Genomic DNA, 23,132 nt, shown 5'->3' with positions numbered 1-23,132 from the left:
TATGGTTGCCTCAGGGCACTGCTCCACACATCTTTCACAGCAGCTGTGCCAGCTTAATGCATTCCCACCAACTTGACTCAGAAGCCGCGCTGCAATTTGTATCTGCTGAGTGATTTGGGGTTAAAAATAAGTTGGATGACTTGACTGGTTCCTTGTTTCAGTTTCCGTGTTCAGTTATTCTTGTTTCAAACCCTCCCCCCGCCCCCCATATCTTCAGTTGAGTGTTCCAATATGCCTGTTCTGTGGTAATGTAAGAAACAGTTTCTCCTAACTGCTGACCTGTGCCTGAGGATGTGAGCCACAAACCTTTCCTCAGGTCTTGTTCTTATATGAGGAGTTCTATACATAAAAGACAGAGCCTAATTTGGCTATAGTAAACTCCAGCACCTTGTTGAAGTCTACTACACAAAGTCATTTCATGTACAATTTTGGTCATTGGAAAGGAGACAAAGAAAATAGAAAATAAAATAAAATAAGCAGCCAGGCTCTGAATGGATCATAATTTATTATGAAGTAGGACAGACTTTGTTTTTAATAAAGAGTGTTACTTAGGAGAACAGACTATCTCAATCTGCACTCCAGGACTCATCCTATGAAACACCTAGTAGGTCCTATCAGAAGTTATTTGGCTCCCTCAGAGTTTCCAGCCTTGGCAAATTACAAGTGGTCAGACTTGAAACTTTGTGCGTCATTTCATTTATTAGAATAATTTTTCCTCTTCCCTGACACTTTACGTGCTATGTTCTGTATTAGAAGTGTAGTAGCATTTCTCAATAGCACCATAATTTACCAATCCACAAAGGGGAGGGATGTGTTTTATATTTCAAGAATTGTGACCAACGGCCCTCTCATCTCTCTTCCAGAGAAACCTGAGAATGTTGTTCCCCTCCACATTGTTAAGTAAGAAGCAGAGCTTTCTCCCTGAAAATACCTATCTTCCCTGTGAAGTGATCCTGGAGCTCCTTGTGCCTTTCATCCATCTGCTGTCAATTTAACTGGCTCCTCGAGCTAGTGGCGCCTTCGTATGACCTTGCAAGAATTTACAAAATCTGGTTTCTATAAAAAAAATAAGGGGTGATCCCCATGTTTACCCTCTTGCTCAACTAACCATGTTTTGTTACTACCAGCTTGTGCTAGAACACATCCATGTCTTCCCCACCAACTCAAGTCTGGATCTGGGATGCTCCTATGACTTGGCCAAGTTTTCCAGCTGCCGAGGTTACCTCAGAGGAGCAGTCACTGGCGCAGATGTGCGGTGGCTTTGCCCGGACTGCTGTGTTTTTGGAGACCTGGATGTTTTTGAAGACCCAGCACACTGCTGGGGCTCTGCAGCACGGATCAGACTGGGTGTGCACGGCCCAGGATGCCTTTGAACCCCTGGTTTGGACCACCTGGGCAGACCAACACAAGGCTGTCCCTGCTCAGGGGTTGTTGTGCATGTGTTAATGCCAGAGGCACCAAGCACATGCATCTCACAACCAACTGGACCTGGGAGGCCAACAGAGACATGGAAAGGATTTACAGGATGCCACAGAAGGGTTTGGGTTGGAAGGGACCTTAAATATCATCTATGTGTGTCTGTATATAGCAGAGGGATTTGCCTTTTGTGTCTCTCTTGAATCTTTGAGCTCAGACTGGCCGCAATGCTGGTTGGCTTCACCACTGTGTGAGGTTCCACATGTGTGTGTCAGACCACATAACCCCAAAATACGCATTTCTCTAGTGACATTTAGCCTTAGTTTTCCAAATGAACTTGCAGCAAGGCAGTCTTTCACAGGATGGAACTGTAAGTATTTATTTACCCAGGGTGTAACTATTACCTTTCATCAGAATGCAGATATGAGCTGCTTTATGATAGGATTATGTATTTAAACTTGCACTTTATAAAAATTTGGAAATAAAATCTTTTTCCTAACAACAGTCGTGTTCTTGGAAATCAAGTTCCATCTACAGAAGCCTTTCACGTTAGAGATATATCCCACATGTGAGTCATTGTTACAATTCAATAAATACTTTACAAAAATAATGCTAGCTTTTTAAAAAAATTAAGACATTTTAAGACACCAGTAGCTCCTCCCAGAAAGCTTCCTTTAAAAAAATAGCTACTTCTATAGGACACTGTGCACTCAGCATGAGAAAAATGGGGGAAAAGGGCTGGTTGCATCTTTTATCCCAGGGAACTTGTGGATTCCACTTTTACTGTTCTCTAAAATAATAAACTTCTTCCCTTTCTTAAAAGAAAGAAACAAGCAGATCCAAACATTCTTTGTATTAAAATCTGGGAAGGAACTGTGATCTTTTTGGTCCTTTGACATGGATTCCTTCTCTGCCCTCACTCCTCTAAAGACTTGCAGCATGCTCAGTTCACAGGTAGCTGCTCTGGAGATGCAAGCCCCAACAGCTGCAGCTTCGTATCAGAGATGTCTCCAGGAGGGGGCTGTTTGTAACTCCTGCAGAATCACTGCACTAGGGCATTTTCTGGCCCATAGGAAAACCACAGCTACATCTTCCTGCAAGTCTACCCCAGGTGGGCTGCAAAGACCTGAGCTAGAAGGTAACAGGAAGAATTCCAAGAGGAAAAATTGCTAGGGATTTTCTATATTCACTTTTGACTATTATCCTTCCGAAAAAAAAATTCTTCCCTCCTTAGATATGACTAGCCATGAAACCAATTATGGAGAAAACTGATGCTGTAGGTGCATTAATCTTGTAAACCATTCCCATATGGAAGAGTACATTCTTCAATCCTATTGTTTATAACAACTTTTAAATATGTGCCTCCTCAGCTGGGGCCTTGGGGCCTGATGGTGATGGCAGCTACCCCCCACCCCCTTCATTATGTTACAGATGGGAAATAAAATGAAATGCACATTATTACATGAACGTTATTGCAGTATAAAATCCTATCAGGATGAGACTTATGGACGTCTGTATGCAAAAATAGGTGTGTGTGAGACAGAGAGATGCGTGTTTATAAATTACACACACTGTGAAAAATACTTATGCATTATATTACAATTATATACATTCATCAGAAAGGAACTGATCAACCCCTGTCGAGGAGCTGATGCAGCAGCCATCACCAGTTCTTTGGCATTCAGGAAATGAATGCTATTTTGCATCTGAAGAAAAGGAAAAAACTTCTCAATATTCCCTTGCTTCTTGAAACTGCTTGTAGTAGTCTTCATCTGATGGGTTTTCTGTGCACTTCTGCCCATTGTTGGGAGGCCGGGCCTCATTGTAGCGGCTCCAGTCACCTTTGCATATGATCCAGGGCAGGATGTCCACTTTGTAGTGGAGCTCTGCTGAGAATTCTATGCTGATCAGGTTGGGTGTCCCGGCCCCTTTGCCCCTGGTGATCAGCTGCATGTTGTCATCGTAGCAGCAGTGCTGTGCTGCAAGCGTGGTGCTCTCCAAGGACAGCATGGAGCGGATGCAGTACCGCGCCGTGGGCTTGTAGATCTCCAGCTTTTCCTTTGGACCACTTGCATCCTTCCAGCGGAAGCTTTTCCTCTTCAGTCGGTCGTAGATTTCAGCAGTGCTGTAGGCAACTTCTCTGGGGTAGGAGCATGGACAGCTGGGAAGGTCATTGACCACTTTGTGCATGTATTTCTTCAGGAACTCGCTCTTGCAGCTCATCCATCTCTCACAGCTATCGGTATCTGTTTCAGGGGAGGAAATGGAAACTTAAGATACATTAAGCAGCATCCCAGTTAGTGTGATCAGTGATAACAAATGAGTGAAGTGTAGCTATTCAACACCAGTGCCCTGCTGCAGAAGGAAAGGGCAGTCACAGCTTGCTGCCCTGCCCACTGTGCTGTCTTGCCAGATAAAGAAATCACGTGTGACTGACTTCAGTGCCTCAGGCAGTGCCAGTCTGAGTTAGTGCAGAACCAGGCCAGTAGGAAATACTGTGGTGTTTCTTCTACCTGGCAAATTTTAATTAGGCTACTGATATCCCCATGTGGCACGAGAGACACTACCATGGGTTGACAAGCAATAGAAAAAGAGAAATCACAGTGGTTTGGTGCCACTCTCCAGATGGAACCCTTAGTCAGAACACATCAACAGGAAAAATGGCAGTCAGATGTTGAAGGATTAAGTTCAGATGATGCTAGAGATTCCAATACGGCAAGCAAGGCCTGCATTACTCTTTCTGAAGTTCATTTTAGGCCCTAATTCAGTCTTTCTTTTACAAAACAAATCCTTTTTTCCATCTGATACCCACTTTCCAAAGGGGTATTTCAAGCATCTGTAGTTCAAATATGGAGACTGACATCTGAGCTGGCAAATGCAGCCAAAAGTGATTCAGGTTCTAAAAAGGCCTGTGTGACCTAACATCAGAGTGGCTGTACATCAGCAGGAGTTTATGGCACCAGAGCCATGATGTATAGCTGGGATTAAAGTGATTTGTAGACCAGTAGCATATTTAATACCAGCACTTTATAATTGTGCAAGACTCTTGGGAGAATCCAGGAAAACATCTCCTACCTAAAACATTATTTAAGGCGTCTATGTCATCCTATGGGCTGCCAAACCCCCTCTGCATGTCTTGCTCCACACTTACTTAAGGGGACTCTGCAGGAGAGTAACTAAGTGGGACCTAAAACTCTTACAGCACACATTCTTGCAAAATATTTACTTAGTGATTGGTCTCCTGTTTTTCTATCTCCTTAAAGAGTCTCATCCTGGCTGTCATTAACCACTGTGCTCTGCCACCATAGGAGGGAGGTGCTGGGTTACACTATTTATTCAATTAATCCTGCATCCAGTGTTTCTGAGGGGGCCACACAATGGTTCCACTGAAGGAATGAAATCAGAACATTGCAGATGATGGATTGAGTTTTAGAAAGTTCAGAATCAAGCCATGTCCTATAAAATTGCTTTGGCTGCTCCCACTGCAGCACACAGAGCTATAAAAGCAATGCAAAGCAATGCATGCTCATAAAAGTCATTGCCTTTTTTTTTTTTTTTTTTTTTTTTTTTTTTTTTTTTTTAATGTGACAGCTGTATTTAAAATGCTTTTATAGGGTCTTCCATTCAAGGCTATTTCAGCAAAATAATAGAGAGTGTTTGATTTTTTTTCCCCCTCCATTAATGTGGAGTCTTACAGCTCTTTTCTGAATTAGGACAACAAATAACCCTTTTATGATGAAACAAGCACAGGACTTAAGGGGGGAAAGATATTATGACCAAAGCAAAATTTTAGATCACAAACATAACCAAGATAATAAATGGCTGTTACTATTGACATTCTAAAGGCTAAACTCAGTATCTTGATCCCACAGGACTCAGAAAATCCTACAGAAGTCTCTTATCTGTTACTGAAGGATTGACTAGGCTGCTTACCAACTTCAAACAGTTTGGTTGCGTTGAAGTCTTCACTCCCTGCAAGTAAACTCACTTCTGTGGCAGCTGTCCGGAAGGTATCTTCGATCCCTACGACAAACAATGTTAGTGGTGCTGCTGTTTACCACAAATAGGTTTTAGGGTTTTTTTTCCCTTTCCTCTTCATTGAATTAAAGACCTCTAAAGAGAGCAGAAGGATCTTTAATATGTGATAACTATATGGTTAATAATGAAGTCTATTCACCATCCATCTTCTTGCCAATGAACTTTCTCCCAGTCTCCTGGACAGGGGCATAATAGTGGCTTGCAAAGCTTCAAAACAGCCTCAGGCCAATTTTCAATAAAATTATCGTAGGGTTTTGCCTTAACTTCAGCACTAGATGTAGAATAATAGATACCCAAGAACCCATTACAAGGCAGTAATTCACTGCTGGAATTATAAACAGCAGAAGCTGAGCTTTGACCTTGTAATTTCAAAAATGTCAGCACAGCCTCAAAGAGTGAATATATTTTGCTTGCTGATCGTTGGAGGTCTGTTGTATGACATAATATATTCTTTCAAGTTTGCCACTTTTTGGTGCTAGCTGGTACTAAATACTAGAGAATATAACTGGGGATTAGCTGCTTTCTTCTGGAATTAACTCCTTATTATTGAGGTTTTAGGATGCATGAGAGCATGCAGAAACATTTTTCCCCTGAATTGCCTCACAGTTGTTGCTTTGCAATGGAGACATTAATCTATCTGCAAGTGAGAAACTTCTCTCTAACTCTCTCACCAAATCTTCTAAGTCTCCTCTCCAGCACTGCTGACATTTCACTTCCCATTAAAAAAAGCCTGACCTCCAGTTTAAGAATTCCTGCCTTTCTGAGTCATTAAGTAAACTGAGAGTAATGCATACCACCACGATTTGTGTTTTTACTTCTGTCTGATCTTGGGAAGCAATGAACTTGCACCTATCCCCTGCATTGTGGCAGCTACTGCATGACAAATTGGTCTAAATTCAAGCACACAGCAACATTTAAAGAACAGCTTTCCGTAGCAACTTCAGATTTTCATGATGTAGGCTCGAGTGCTCAGCCCTGATTTTGCCAAAGAGAAGACTGTGTGATGGTAAGGACAATTCAAATGTCAAGTCCTATGAATGGATAGGAGCTAAGGCAAGGCTCCTTGGCCATATTTCCTGAATATATTCAAGCCAAACATGTATATTCCTTCATCCTTGTTCACCATGCAGGCAAAGCCATTCACTGCACAGCAAAACGGGAGCTCACTGAGGTAACAACACAGCGGGTTAGAAATTCTCAAACAGCTCCAAATTTGTTCCAAGGGAGTAGATTACACCCTTTGGAACACAAAACACCTGTGCACAAAAACGACTGCCATGACCTGAAGAAAGCCTGTACTTGTCTCTGAAGCCCCAGGGGATGGTGCTACGAATAAAGGGCATTGAAAATCAGTCTACCTTGCCTTGGAGCACCTTGCCTCAGGCTCTGTGTGCAGGAGAAGGGCTCTCCCCGCCCCTGCCCACCTCTCTCCTCTCCCCCTGGGAGCAGCTCCCACCAAGAGTTCTGTCCCAGGGTGACTTTATGATGCTTGTATCCCCATCCATCTGTTCTGTGTGTGCTGTATATTGAGTTCTGTGCCTCTCAGACTGGTTCTGAGAGCAAAGCAGGGAAAGAAGAAGCGTGGAGTTTGTTTGAGAAAACAGCCTTCACTCCTCTGCATTTTATTTTTTTTTTGCTCAGGACGGTGTTGTTTGTCAGAGGTTGGACAGATATATATATACATACATATATATATATATATATATTTTTTTTTCTTTTAGTTAGTTTAGCTAGCTGAGGCAAAGAAGCTTACTGAACTGTTTTTTTTTTTTTTTTTTTTTTTTTTTTTTTTTTTTTTTTTTTTTTTTCTTGGGACTGTTTAAATCTGCTCTGGACTGAAAAACCCAGAGGAGGACTGAGGGCCCCCACTGGGGCCTGGACCTCCAGAGAGACTGGGACTGGTGGGAGTCTGAGTGAGCTGAGCTACACCCACGGCAAGGACTTCCTGAGTTTTGCCATCTCTCTTCAGAGCGGCGAGAAGTTTTGTTGTTTCACACTGTTCATTCCTTATGCTTGTGGGCATTTTATTTGTTTAAATAAACAGTTTCTCCCACTTTTCTCCGAGGAAGTCCTTTCCCCAGACCGGCTACGGAGGAGAGGCCATTTGTGTTTGCTCTCCAGAGGAATCCCATTGGGAGGTTTCCTCCCAGATTTGCCCCGAGGCAGGGCAGGTCCCCACCTGGGCAGTTGGGTCTGTCGCAGGTGCGGGACTCGGTGGCAGTGCAGGCGTATCCGCAGGTCCGCGTGCGCTTCTGGCTGCCGCTGCCGCAGGTGACGCTGCACGGGGACCACGGGCTCCAGTCGCCCTCGCCGTCCATGTAATCTGTGTGGGGACACACGTGAGCAGGGAAAGGAGGAAGCGAAAACTCCCGCTACCCGAAAAAACTACCGTGCGGTGTTTTTTATTAAGAAGGCAAAACAAGAATGGGATCCAGATGTCTCTACCTGAAGCTTGGGCCGGGTGCCAGGCGCGAGCCTGCTGTTTAAATGGTTTTCACACTTGATGCTCCTCAGGGAAATGCATGCAACATTATTTGAAAAAATATTTCCTTTCTCTTTTGACCTTTTGGCAGCTGAGGATCCTCAGCTGCAAAGCTGGGTCATGAACTAACAGTACACATCTATTCACGTCATTTGCCTGCGTTTAGGAATGTGTTTGTGGACCACAGGCTAACCAGGCAAAGGATAAATTGAGTTTTCTTTTTCATCTTTTCAAAACACAACAACAATAGCAGAACAATACTCAATTTTTGGGCAAGATGCGTGTTGTTGGGCTATGGGAAGCTAAAGGGTCATGAGTGACAATCACAATTTTGTTTTTTCAGTCCCTTGAACAGGGCACAGATATTTCAGGAACAGGGAATTGCATGCTCCTCTTGCACCAAGAACAACATGCGATTTTTAGTATTTCATGTGAATGATTCAATAACATCAAATCTGGCTATTTGCTAGAAGGAACCTTCTGAAAAAGAAACATGACTTTATTCTCTTCTGGTAGACAGCTAAAGGCACTGGACACCAGGTATGCACCACAGAGGCTGATGCTGCCATGAGTACCTAAACTCTTTAGAACCAGTCTCCTTTGCGTGCTGTGGAAACTGCTGCACATCCCACCATGTGAAGGCCACCAAACCAAGCCCATGAAGCCATCCCAGCTTTCTTGCCTTCCCACTGCCCCCCGCCCCCCGCCCCCCCCCCCCCCCAAGCTGAGGGAACATTTGGCTTGATGGTTTTCTCTGCAACCCATGGGACATATTTTACTGACCCTGTGATGATAACTTGCAGTTGTAGCTCCTTTGGGTTACACCACCACTGGTAGCAAAGCAAAATCTGGTTTAGTGGCTCTGAGGCAGCCCTGCTCTATAGCTCTAGGTGAGAGTACCTAAGCTACAGCTGGACCCTGGGAGGATCCCTGCCTTCCCTGGCCTCTGTGCTACACACAGTTCCTGCTCCCCCAGGGCCATGCTGTCTGTGGGCTTCCTGAGCTGCTTAGTAGAACACGTAACTTGATTTGTACCATATGTAATGACTGACGACAACTCTGTGGGGTGCTATTAAACATTTACTGCCAGGAGTACGGGAAGGTTATATATCTCACTGGGAGCAAGCTGCCTAGATGTGAGTTCCTCACAGAAGGCAAGGACCTTTTGTGGTTCTCCTCCTTTTCTGACACGGCTGATGATTGGGAAGCCACCACGATGGAATCAGGTGGATGTGGGTGTGAACATGGCTAATGTCAATGTGCAAATCTCATGATTCTGGGATCTGCCAGCAGACAGGCACTACGACAGTCCAAAAAGGCATCAGATGTCTCAGGAAAACGTGGTCTGCCCTATATGCCTGGCCCTGCTCCTCTTCCCAGCCCTTTTCCAACCCTTTTCTCTCCACGTGGTTTACGAGGAGCAGGGTAGGTGAGCAGAGGCAATGCCTGTCAAACAGCCCAGCCCAGGAGGCCCAGGAAGGACAGAGAGAGCCCTTGGCAGTAGCAGGAGGAGAGAGAGACACACAGGAAAGGTGTGAACACGTCAGTGGGTGGAACATCTACGCCCCTCCTGGGCAGGATCTGCTGCTACATCCTCCTGCACAAGGCCAGCATTTTAGGTTAAACAGAAGGCCAGGAATTGTTTCTAGTTAGTTGGATGCTCTGGTGTGCAGCAGGGAGCTCTAGGATAATTTTCAGACCTACCTATCTATTGTTTACACTGCACTATGAAGCACACTACTGAATATACCATGTTAGATTTTCAGCTGCAGCTCAACCTGTTCTTCCTATTTTCATATTTGTAATTCTTACTACGTTTTTTCTACCACAATTATTTGTGAATGCAATTCTGTTTAACTTAAATGAATAACTACCTAAGATATGAATTCTTGGCAATAAACCCTGGCCACAAATAAATGTAGGTGCAAAAAGAAGGGATAGACCTTAATCCTCTGGCCACAAAATTTAATACATATGTGTGTTTAAACACACCATTCCATAAAAACCCTCTTGACTTTTAAGACTCTAGTACTTCAAGTCACCCAAATCATGGGAAAAATAAGTTTATTTTACCCAGGCACTCTGCAGCATCTGGGGAACAACAACAGAAACGCCAGCGTAAAAGTACCGTGGCTTTGACACCTTGTTCTGACTACAAATTGTCTGTATTTAAATTAACCTAAATTCAACTTAAATTCAAGGGTCTCTGAGCTTCCTGTGAGCACAGTTTAGCTCACCTCCCTGGGGTCATTCCCATGTGGATAGTCGCAGCCTGTCAGGGCAGGGAATAGCTGTAGCTCCTCTCTGTTTCTAGTTTCTGCAACTGTTTCATACAGCAAGCTGAAAACAATTGTTTTCCCCGTGGCACATCTGGAAGAATATTACACACGCAAATACACAATGTTCCTGCTGCACATGCCACTCCCCACACATGCACTAACATAACTCATCTTATTTGTGTATCCACCAAATACTACCACGTTTCAGATCTTGCTTATTTATGCAACAGTTATATTCTGGTTCCCAAACCACCACACGATTCTAAATTTGTACTTACCCTTACTCTAAAAATAAATACGAAACCTTGTTTCCTCTATTTTCAAAAAAAGCACACGTTGGATTAAAAAAAGGCCCTCTTCTGGGACAACTGGTATGATTTTCAAGATTATAGACTTACTAGTGGAATGCAGCTACCACAGTACAGCCTGTGCATCTGCACAGATTTGTATTTGAGAGCTGATGAACAGAAGCCACATGCTGAAAAACCCTGTTTTGCTTGGCCTGCTCTCAGCGATGCCTCACCATCCTCATTTCCCCCCAGGCTTGTTTTCACAATCCCGAGGTGCCCACCACACGAGGCCTGGAACCCAAACCTACCGTACTCCGGCTGCTCCTTGGACTCGAATGTCCGGTGACTGGGGGCATGGCCATCCCACCCACCCAGAGGGTTTAGGAAGTTGCTGTCCTCAGTAGTGCTGTCATACTTGTAGTCCTGGTCCCCGCTGCTCATGCGAGTCAAGGTGGAGGATCTCTGCCACCAGTTCCTCCAGCCAGGAGACGGGGCCGGCCAGCTGGGCTTGCTGCTCTCCTTCTGCAGGTCCTTGTCTGTCTCTGTCTCGGGGCCATCCACCACTTCAATGGTAACCTGTTCAAAACAGACCAGCTTGACTGTCAGTGTCTCCTCCTTGTCAATGGGAAACTTCCCACACAGCAAAGACAAAGTGCTGCCTGGCAAAGGGGCTGTGCAATGCCACGGGGTTCACCTGTTGTAAACCATACATGAATTACTGAGCCTAGAGGTATGCAGAGGCTGAGTGATTCCTTCTGCTATCTCTGCTGAATCAGACCTTGGAACCGAGGCTAGGAAAAATCCTGCACAAAATAATAAGCCATGCTGTGCTTAAAATCTTTGCAGCAGAATTTTCTGCCTTATGGGAAAATGTGTTTGGAGCCCGACATATATGACCGGGAAAAAGAAAACCAAAGCTGTACTCTATCCTGAGGCTGAATTTGAGGCAAGTATGAAGTGCACCAGTTGTGCAGAGCTTGTTCTAAGGACTTGGGCTGGCTCAAGGTAAGCAAGGCCTGGTGTGTGAAGGTCAAGATGCAGAGCCCAGGTATCTCTGCGTTTGCATCTGTCTCACTCCTCTGGCAGCAGCCCAGCTGTTACTGCCTCATGAAACCACACTTTGTGGCAGTGATGGGAGCCAGCAGCTCCTCTGACCGTTGCTGAGTAAGCCACTTGCTGCAAAGCCCTCTAAAGTAGGTCCTTTTGTCATGCTCGAAGAGTATAATGACCTGTTATGGTCAACCTGTTTATGGTTTCTAACAGAAGCCCAGAACCAAAATTCAAAGTTTGCTGCCCTATTCCCTCACGGACATCACAAATGTCAATATCATTCTGCATAGGAGCAACCCTTGATTATTGCTTTCTGTGCTGAACAATGTGTAATTGTAAAACTCTTGGATAAATACTGTGTGTGCATATAGGTGGCTATTTAGGTAGAAGCAGAGACTAGCCATCAGAAACCTTGGCTCTGTGAGTCATGCTGGCATTGCCTGGCCACAGACAGATCATAAAATGCCCTGATGTTTCATGCCAATGTGGTTCAGTGATTACACTGGACTGGCTAAACAACCAGAAGTGACTGTCAGATAGATCTATAATGTTTAACAGCTACAGAGGCATTCCCAGCCTTTCAAGATGGTACACAACGAAAATCAAGTTGTATAAAACAGAAATAATGTAGTGTTACACTAAAGGTTATTTACATAGCTCTGTGGATGTGCATTGTGCATAAAAGATCAGTTTTATACAATTGTTATTAGTAAAATCACAACACACACACACAAGAAACAGATAGAAAATGTCACAGCTACCTGTGATCCACAGAGTGTAACATAGGAAGCAAAGCAGAACTGTGGTATCTTCAGAGCTGCAAACACAAACAATGCCTACACATCCTTTCTTTGGAGACAGATTTTGAACTTATTTCATGCTTTGCATTTTACCATAGACCAGGCCATTGAAATGAAAAAAACTTGCAGGCTACTATGAAGCTCCACTGGGGAAAAAGAGCAAGAGCCAGGGAAAGTGCAGTTGTCAGCCTAATAGCATCTTTACACAAGGGGATTTCACTCCCAGCCTAAATATGGAATTGGAACGATTACTTCATTAAACCTCAGTTTCTACAGACCAAGAATTAAAATGGATTTCATAAGCTTGAAAACATCAGAGTCAGTTCAGGGATTCAAAACTGTTCCCTCTATCCAAGCAAAACAGTTTTCACAATAAATGAAAGGAAATCGCCTTATTGAGCGGCAAACACTGCCAGTGGTGGGGCTTTAGTATTCCCCACCTGGAAATTAGTACAATTCTAGTACTTTAGCAGCAAGTATTTTTAGGACCACACTAACTCTCTGAGCAATGACTCAGCAAAGTGGAAAAAAACAAACCCTCTGATTTAAAAAAAAAAAAAAAAAAAAAAAAAAAGCTCCATTTGCTTTGATAATGTGTAGCAGTGTGAAAGTCAATCAGCATGAACTTGGCATTATTTCAACCAGGGACAATTTGAAGAACAACAGGAACTTGATTTTAAACAATGATTGATGATGCCAAGTCAGCTTAAGGAAAAGAGGGTTTGCAGGGACAGAGCTGCTGAGCCTGCTGAGCTTGGTGCCACACTGGTGATGAAAGGCAGGTGGAACACACACGCTTCAGTGTCGTCAGACCCCACCAGACCTCCATCAGCACTGCCACTAACTTACTTTCAAGACATATCTGTGCAGTCAGCCACTTCAGTCTGTTTTTACCTCTGAAGAAGCTTATTAGAAAGGCCTCTAAAATAAGTTTTCCAACACAGAGACAATTTAAAAACCAAAAGCAGCAGAAGCAAAAGCCAGCGTGGTAGTCTGACACATGCCGATGTTCCCCTCTCCACTGTTCTAAGCTTTGATTACCAAGGTGTTGTTTATTGTGGCATAAAAATCACACAGTGAAAGAAATCCTGTAAAGAATCCTGGGATTGTCTGAACTGCCACTCTTGGAAATTAGAAGCCAGCTTCAACCAGCTCTGGTGTTTTCAGGGTCTTGGCTTAATGGACCTTCCAGAGGCAGGGAGGAAATCAGTGCATAATCCCTCCTCCACTCTATGACCCAGAAATTAGAGCAGAACTGTGAGAAGAGGCTGCTGTTTCAGGTGAGCAATTGCTCCCTTATGTCAGTATAAAATTCTGAAAACTGAGCTTTCACTGTGTTTTTCCCAGTACTCACAGATAGACTTACAGTGTTAGTCCATGACTGCACTTACACACATACTTGTACACATATATGGCACTGAAACATGCAACTTGTTTGATCAGTTTCTATATTGGGGGCTGTTTATAAAAAGGAATAAAGAAATCAAGAACTAGAGAATAAAGATCAAGAACTAGAATAATAAAAACCAGGCGTTTAGAGAAGCTCTGGAAAAGCTTTCATGCTGTATAAGTATTCCAACAAAAACATGTTCTCTTAAATATTAAAAAATAGATCTGGTTTAGCAATTCTATCTTGGAGACCATTTTAGAGGCTGATTTCTTCTTCCAGCGATTATCAAAACTGTAAAGGTTCTTTTTTTTCTCAAGCTTCCCAAAATGTCTGTGGTAACATAGTTCTTGTATAAATCCACAATCATCCCCAGAAATATTCAAACCTAAAATAAAGCCACTTCTTTTATGGTTGTACAAGCTAGGAATAAGGACATTCCTCTGAAAACTGTTAAAAGCAATTGGCGTAGGCACATTAAAACAACAGATTTGCAGTCAATTTCTAATGAAACAAGTGTATCACACACAGATGTCTCCAGACACCAACATCCAATTTTCTCCTGGCCAAAAATATACAGAAGATAAATATCCCAGCCTGCTGGAGTGCACAAAAAGTTCTGTTTTCTTTGTCCTGTTTACTGAGACAATGTTTCTGAATTCACTTTACTGGTGTAAACATTGCCCTAAGTGACTGGAAGATTATGTTTCAGGAAGGATTATGTTTGTGATATTGTGCAAGCAGCAGATCCTACAACATTTTTATCCAGTTTCTTTCATGCAATTGATGCAAATTTTCAATACAGAACTTGCCATTCTGGTAAGATAGACATGGGCAAGTCAGCAATGAGGTAAGTATAACAGGAGAACAGAAACAAGTTCAGTGTAAGAGATTGAAATGGTAAATCTGGCTCTACATCACATAAATTTAATTAAAATGCTATCAGCGGTGACGCTACTGCTGATTGTGTCAGGCCACTTAGAACAGTTTTTGGACTTGAAAAGTGCAGGTCCCTTGAACTTTGTTGGCAGCAAAGAAGACAATGTGAATTGAGACCTGAAATTTCTGTTCAATGCTGTCAATCCAATTCGCAATTTCTGATGAGCCCAACTGAACCCTAGAAATAAAAATGTGGTTCTAGCTCTGAATTCTGCACTCTGCAGTGAGATCTTGTTACAGCATGACATAAAGAAACGTGCACAGCTCTGGCATTGACAGTGGCTGAACCCCAGCCTCCTGGACCTCAGCTCTGCCTGCACAAACCTCTGCATCTGGCCAGAGGAACAACCAACTCCTGTAAGGCTGCCCTGTGCTTCCAGCGCTGCACCTGGCAGCAACTGGTGTGCCACTACCTCAAGGTATTAAACCTTACAGGTCTTACAAGAAACAAGCACTTCTGGAGCACTCTAGTTCTCCCTGTGCTAAATTAGAGATGGGACTGGCAGAACTGGTCAGACCCTGTTGAGTCTTCTGTGACAATACCCAGAGGGTGATGCTTTCCAATGGAGTGAAACCAGCAGCTTCAAATGGCAAATGTAAATGATAGCTAAAAAGTGCATCTAATAGAATGTGTGAAAAGTGACATTATGATGCAGGTGGAGGTGGGGGAAATGGCCATGGGTGAAGCTGGAGAAGAGTTGAGGTCTGCAGTTCTTTTTCCAAAGCCTTGTTTCTCTGTAGTTGTGTATGTTGCTAGAGCGGGTGGGTTTGTGTAGACGTGTTTTTAAGAGAAGGTAGCAACCCAGCAGGTATCAAAGAGTGAAAATAGGTAACAAGTAGGTAACAAAGATAACACAGCAGCACTGGAGTGGTGTTTCTGGTGGATATGGCCACAGGCCTCATGGCAAATTACAAAGACCAAGCAGACATTAACTTCTGGTTTAAAACCACTCCTGTCAATTAACATGGTTATCAACATGGTTTTAAACAGGAATCCTACTTTCTGTGTGGTTTTCACCCAGAACGTGTCACCTCATCAAAATGTTTAACACATCCATTACAACTGGAGCTCGCCCAGCTGTGTTTCAGCTCTATTGGTCATGAAGCTTGACCAAGATCTAAGTTCAGTGAGGAACATTACTATCAACAAAATGCACTTATTGCCCAAAGAGATGGTGAACTCCCTGACCCTGGAGGTGTGACAAGGCTGGATAGGGCTCTGAATAACCTGATCCAGTGGAAGGTGTCCCTGCCCATCATCACATCTGGAAGGTCCTCTCCTCTCCAAACTACTCTATGGTTCTCTGAGTTTTCCCTTTTCTGCTCATTTGTCATGGTGTCAAGCACTGCCAGGGAAGCAGCAAAGCAGTGCAACAACACAGCAGGACACTCCCTGCCCCTGCTGCAATACACAAACCTGGGAAACCAGTAGTAAAAAGAAAAGGAGAGGGACAAGAGCAAGAGTTCAGTTGCAGGTTGAAACATCTAGCTCCAAACAGAAGGTTGGCTGCAAAGAGTAGAGAGGTTGTAGAAGGCTGTTTGGAACAGACAAGAAAAACCCATCAGAAATGGAAAATAGGCAGGTTCCTGTACACCTCCCACATGACTGCATTCTGCTACCCAGGGGAAAGAACAATTCTGACTTTGAATAACAACCCTGAAAAATTACAGGGTCTGCATAGGCATCCCTTGGCTGGACTGTCAAACAAGTGCAGACCTAGCCAGCAGGGATTTTCTACTTGTGAAAGGAAATCCAAAAAAAAATGTGTAATCAGGTTTTGTAATCACCTTCTCACCTAGAAGTCTTCCGGGCATTGGCAGAATTGCTAAAATGACAAAAAAGAAAACAAAGTACCCCAAGCCAAGCAGACAGTCTGTGCTCAACGGCAGCTACTGTGGTTGCTCTCAACAACCGGTGTGGAAGCACAGCTGAAGCATAAGATGCCACTTTAAATGATGGAAGATTTTACAAGGCTAGAACACCACAGAAAGGCCAGTAAGGGTTGTCCTGGTCTTGTATGCAAAGAGTCATATTAATTTGGATTACTGCAGCTCTGACTGTTGCTTCTGAGGGTTTTCCTGGAGTTTCTGGTTTTCTTGATAATGTAAGTACAGTCTGCTGTACTTATATTATCATCTAATAAATATGGTGGTACCTGGGGTAATCTGAATTTCTCTGATGCTGCTCTGATATTCACCAGTTCATCACTAAATGAGCACATACCAGGGCATGATACAGCAAGTGCCATCTCACAGAAACCAGAGAAGGAATGGCCCTAAAGAGTATTCACTGGAGTATCTTCTCCACCTGCTTTTTTGGAAGAATTTTATGCCTCTTTCTTAGATTTTTAATTCCCCAGGTATAATTTCCATTAAAAAAATGTTATCTTTAATCTGTGCAGTAGAAGGAAAAAGAGGTTTGAGTCTTTGAGAAGAAAATGTGGCTATTGTGCTATCTTAAAACAGAGGCTGTTTTCTTCTATCCGACCTCTTGGTCCTAAGAGGACTCTTTAAATCAACACTCCCAGGATTGTAACTTACAGATCTGGGAGCCACTGTGCAAAAAGAAAAATAAGCATTAATTCTGTTTTCACCTGCCAAATAGCTGATGAGAAATTTGCAAGTCAACAAGTGTCACTATTTCTGTTCAGGTCAATATAGTACTGTTTAACAAGCAAGAGTTCACTATAATCCTGTTTTTTTGTAAAAGAGTAGACCAACTTTTACAACCTTTAGGCAAAAAAATAAACTTTCTCTGACTCTGTAAGGAATTAATGGGAGTTTTATCTCCATGAGGCTTGACCAGCTGTAAGACTGTCAACTAAGAACTTAAAGAAGCTTTGTATAATCACTATTTACTCACCTAAGTAAGCAGAGTAAATTCAGAGTAAATAAAATGCAGAACTTAGGGAGTCTGTTTCTGAAAGGGCTCATCCTTGTGCACAAAAGCTCTGGGATCAATGTTGCCTCTTTCCAGTTTACAAGACTAGTCTTCCCAGCTCTCAGAGTCCAGTAAAACTGCTGACATAGTTGCTGACACATTTCCAAGATCAGGTGGTAGAAAAAGAGGTCATAGCAGCAGCAATTACCATGAAGACAATCCAGTGAACTGTTTCCATCTCTTTTATCCCTGTGTCTAAACGCTGTATGCTGTTACCCCTCAGGGAAGGTTTTTGTTTCGTCCTGTCCTCCTCTGCAGTTTACACACTGTTCAAACAGTGGTGCTGCACAATTTGCCTCATGCCACAATCTGGGCCCCTACAGCTTCCAACCTTCCCTTTTTTTGTTTTCTGGAATGGTTCTCCTAGCATGAGAGATGTGTTCCATCACCACATGTTGAACATGTTTACTCCTTTGCCCCATCAAGTGTTAGACCTGCCCTTGATCCAAACATGTGAATTTTCTTAATGCTCCAACTCATCTACAGGGAATGTGAGGGAGTGGAGCCATGGGGGCAGCTTTTTCTCACCCAGTCATGGAATCATGCACTGGTTTGGGTTGGAAGGGGTCTTAAGAATCATCTCATTCCACTCCCCTGCCATGGGCAGGGACACCTTCCACCAGACCAGGCTGCTGAGAGCCCTATCCAGCCTGGCCTTGAACACTTTCAGAGATGGGGCATCCACAGCTTCTCTGGCCAACCTCTGCCAGGGCCTCACCACCCTGAGAGAAAAGAATTTCTTCCTAAAACTACTTCCTAACACTACTAAACTTATCTTCTGCCAGTTGAAAGCCATTCTCTCTTGTCCTACCACTCCATGCCCTTGTAAAAAATCCCTCTCCAGCTCTCTTGGAGCCCCTTCAGCACTGGAAGGTGCTCTGAGGTCTCCCTTGAGCCTTCATTTCTCCAGGCTGAACAGCCCCAGCCCTTTCAGCCTGTCTCCAGAGGTGCTCCAGCCCTCTTAAGCACATTGGCCTCTCACCAGCAGATCTATTACATCTTTACATACGTACTTCTTAGCCATATCAAAAGGATGGTAATTTTGTGGGCTGGGGGACTATAAGAAGCCAGGAATTAATTTAACCAGAAAACCAGATCTACTAGTGCATTGTTTTTATAAGCACATCTTAGGCAGAACAACATTTGAATTTATTGTTCTGGTTAAAATGACTGCTTATTAATGCCAATTTTGCTTTAAGGCTCTGAATTAAAAACAAATCACTCATTTTTTCCTCTTTCTGATCCTTGAAGTTTCAAGATGCAAGTGGCTTGTAAGAGGCTGTTCCAAACCCAAGAACAGTTTGAGGAATAATATATAACAAAGTTTCTTGCAGACAACTTTTTTTATACTACAAGCAGCTGCTGCAGAAATTAAATTTAAGTCTTGCTTCCATACAGACAAATGCATTTTGAGCTGAAACTGAAAGACTTGTTCTCTGTCAGCCTTTGGGGATGGTTGCATTTTATAATAGCCTACAAAAAGCAAATCTGCTCACAAACAAATTTTACAACAGTAAATTGAAGGCAGAAATTAAATACCCATCTATTTTCAGCGAAGGCAATATGCTCCAAAATGGGAATCACAGAGATGGGTTTAGTATCACAAAGATGGGTTTAGTATCACAAACAGGTCTACACTGATCTCCACACTTATGCAATCAACACTATTTAAGGAGAAATAAAAAAAAAAATTGCAATATGTACATTTACTTACAGAGAAAAAGTATGTATTATACATATTTTATATATAATACTATATTACATTATATTCTACTATATAAATTCTCTGTTGGTAGAGACAGATTGTTCTGGCTGCACGTCATGGAAGACAGGCTGAAAGTTCTCTTGGTTCAGTAAAATAACTTTGTGTAAGCTGCAAAAAAAGTCAGACGTAGACATAAATTTGTACCTGAATGTTGGGATTCTGCCCATTGATATCTGCTTTTGACAAGTCAGGGAAGTTTGGGAGGTCCAGGAGGAAAGACCTGGGTCCATCTCTTTGCAAGGACGTGTGCCCGTTCTCCTGCCTGAATTGCTCTTTAGGGAATGGCCGGCGGGCAGCCTGGAGGTCGGGGTATTCTCCTTGCTCCTCGGGGTTAAGGGTGAAACTGTCCTCAGGAGACTGGTCCTCTGCAGTCAGTGTGTTCTGGGGAAGAAAAGCAAGGCCAAATAATGACAACTGAGAGTGCGCAGTCCTGCCAGTGCCCCCATCCCTCCAATGGCTGCAGCCTTACAGCACCTAGACCCACGGCTCACTACTGAAACACAGATCTGAAACCAGCTGACACAAGATAAAACTGAGTCAGACTTGGGGACTTAGTTCTTCCAGGCTTCTGAACCATTCCAGCCCTGTGGTGAGCACCTACACATGGACACACGCATCAGACTTAAAACAAACCTAGAAACATGAGGCTTTGAAGTAACCCCTGGGAAATCAAATCGTACCACATTAAACATGTCCCTAAAAATGCTGAAAGGCATCCATCCTGTAAATCATTTTCGTTTACTTTGTTCCAAAGTGAAGCAAAAACACTGACTGCTAAGGCCATGTTGAAATTTATGGCATTAAAAGATCCTACCACTGAGCTGGCAACCTCCCCTTCTCTCCCCTCAGTCTGCAACAACTTCCATCTCGTCTCTGTGTTCCTCACCCAATTCCTCTGGTCTTGAACATCTGAACCTTCCTTCCTCTGGGGATCTCATTTTCATGTTTGCCTAATGGTGGGATTGAATTTCACCAAGCTGTGGGTCAGCGGTTAATGCTTTTGTTGTTGTTGAGCGTACTTTTGGGTTTTGTAGTATATTACAGCAGGCTGCCTCTGAACCAGTAGCACTGCTGCCACTGCCTTTGACCTCACCAAGGAGACACATTTAGTATCAAAACACTGCCTCCCTGGGTTAGGACTGGCCTGGGGACTTGGGGGAAGAAACAGCAGAGAACTCCAACCTTCTTATGGCAAAAAAAAAAAAAAAAAAAAAAACCAAAAAAACCCACAAAAACAAAACAAAACCAAAAAAAAACCCCCCCAAAAAAACCCCACAAAAAACCTATGGGGCAGATTCAATGCAGGTTTTGGGTTTGACTCAGCTGAAAAATTTTAGCTTGAGGTCTTAGTACGACTGCCTGGGGAGTTTTTATTTTCAGTTCATAAAGAGACAGCAAGCATGGAGAGGGTAAATGTTAAAGACCTATCTTTTAAAACAAGCACAATTAAAGTGGAATGGCCACATGTGGTTCTGGCTCTACTGCAGCATATTTTTGCCAGCATTTCTGGTTAAACGCAATCTCCATCCAGCTCCCCTGGTTCAAATTAAGCCACAGCATACCTTTAGCTAAGCTCTCAGATAGATAACAGCTCCAATGCCTTTTCTTTTATTTTGTGTTTATTTGCTTAGAAGTTCTAAATTGACCTTTAAAGAGACGTTACAATATAACCGGTGCACATTACAGAAAAATATTCACTGAGTTAAAATAAACCAAACTTGAAGAATTAACCTCGGACTAAGTGAAATTGTCTTGACTAAAAAAGAAGGTAGTTCTCCTCTATCCTCCTCACTGCACTCTATTTGTAAAGAACAAAATCAATTTAGCAGAATTAATATTGTTATTGTATTGTCATGCCCAGAATGGTTACACTCTGAAAGGGCCAAAAGGCGTAATTTTATACATTTATCTACAGCACAGATACAAATTCTGAATTAGCGCATGTGTGCAGTGCTAAAAATGTGTGTGTTCCTGACAGTCTGCGTTGCTTGAAGGCTAAAACAGGCTCTTCCCTTTGCTGGAGACCAGGAAGGACTTTCAGATGACTTTGGTGGCCCATCCGTTATTCAATATAAAGTGGAAAGCAGATGACACAGCAACAAGCTCTAGGAAATGAAACTGAGGGCCACTTAGCTAACTTTAGTTTCCTTACTCATATGCTAATGCTTTAACTTAACACTTTTCAGATAGAATTTAACAGGCTTGGTGCTCGAGGATTAAATGGCTTTTCAGTTATGTCTGACTAACTACAGGGTGTAATAGTGCTCTGGTTAAGTGACTTCAGTTAGGAACAACAACAAAAAAAGTGGTACTTAACTATTTTTACTGGGGTATCATGCACATTATCTTACCTTTATTAAAAACAAAGTAAGGTTTTATTAAAAACTAATAGAATTCTCACGTACAATCCCGTCCTTTCCCTATCTGTCTGCCCCTTCAGGAGCATCCTCATTCTCCACATTAACACACCAGGCAGCTAGAGCTGGCCAAGGCCTTTGGAGGCCTTGGGGGACCCACATTTAACTCTCTGCCAAGATTTGGTGTGTGATGCTGACAGGTTCCTCGGTGGGGATAACAGCCCTTCCCTTCCTCACGGTGATGTTTGCGGGGAGCTCAGCAACTACAACAGCAAGGGCCATATAAAGAGTTTTTAATAAGCGTCAGACAGATGGAATATCACATGGAGTTAGTTAGGAAGTTGTCACGGTGAGGCAATGACATCAGGCTGATCGGGCCCACGACCAAGCTGCTTGGGGCAGGGGCTGTCATTAATTACAGAGCCAGCGAGACGTCAGGAAGGAAAACGCAGGGAGGACAAGATAACTGCCCCATCCCAAAGGCTGCTGCAGGCAAGGGAGGATGGACCACTCTGCCTGCCCAGGGTGGCCACCACCCAGACACTCCAGTGACACATCAGGTACACATTTCTGATGGCAGCCACTGCCAAGCCCCAGAGCAGACACAGAGTGGGACACGGAGCTTGACTTCAAGAACAGGGTTGGCTGATGCCTGGCAGGAATGACCCAGGTTAAACTGTGCCCTGTGCTCTGCCTAGAGGCAGTGCTGTCTCCTGATGCCTTAAGCTTTAGCTTTCATGTTTTTCAGACTCTGTGCTGCCTAGGGCTGCAGTTCTGAGCGTCATATTAAGTGTTAGCAAGCTCTCTTCACAGAGTGGGTAGACAAAACAAATCCTTTTCCTGCTGGAGACCAAGGACAACTGTTAGAAGTTTTCAGGCCCAGAAGCACAAACAATGATGGGCTGAAGAGAGAAAACAAAAAGGATGGGACTTCATAATCTGAAGCTGTAATTGGACAATTAAACCCCAATATGCAAATGGACTAAAACTTATAAAAGCGTGAGACCTTGTGACCGGTTGCCCATTTTGTGACCATTTTTGGTCCATCTCAGGTGTAGCCCTGGTCAGGCTCTTGTCCTGGCCAAGGTGTACCCTTAAAGGCCTTTTAATAAGTACCTACTTTATTCTCTTAGCACTGTATTCTCTTAGCACTGTCTAGTCTCTGTTCCAGGTCAGCCTTCCCTAGGCGTCACTATCAGAGTCTTTTTTGCATTAGGAAAGCCCAAGACAGGAATCCTTGGGCCTCTGTATCCTACAGCAACACAAGCAAGTGGAAATGCTCAGCATATGTGATCATTCCAGTTATCTGCTCATGATACCACAACTGAAAGGACATTTTCCAGTCAAATGACATTTGTTTCCAGTTAATAAAGACAATTCCATTTTTT

At 43.3% G+C, this 23,132-nt stretch overlaps 1 protein-coding gene across 1 annotated transcript in view; it reads right to left on the bottom strand.

The window, feature by feature from the left end:
• Positions 1-1,350: 1,350 nt before the first annotated feature.
• ISM1 (isthmin 1) overlaps positions 1,351-23,132 on the bottom strand; it is a gene marked incomplete at its 5' end in the record, with an annotated part of 39,689 nt that continues 17,907 nt past the window's right edge. Inside the window, 5 exons of the mRNA XM_083856095.1 lie at positions 1,351-3,662; positions 5,350-5,439; positions 7,634-7,777; positions 10,814-11,081; positions 19,532-19,768. Coding sequence (XP_083712221.1) covers positions 3,145-3,662; positions 5,350-5,439; positions 7,634-7,777; positions 10,814-11,081; positions 19,532-19,768 — 1,257 coding nt within the window. The 3' untranslated portion in view covers positions 1,351-3,144. The remainder of the gene's footprint in view (positions 3,663-5,349; positions 5,440-7,633; positions 7,778-10,813; positions 11,082-19,531; positions 19,769-23,132) is intronic.

The sequence above is a fragment of the Zosterops lateralis genome, assembly GCF_965231275.1.
Source record: "Zosterops lateralis genome assembly, chromosome: 3".
Lineage (NCBI taxonomy): Eukaryota > Metazoa > Chordata > Aves > Passeriformes > Zosteropidae > Zosterops > Zosterops lateralis.
This window is presented reverse-complemented; position numbering and strand designations above follow the sequence as displayed.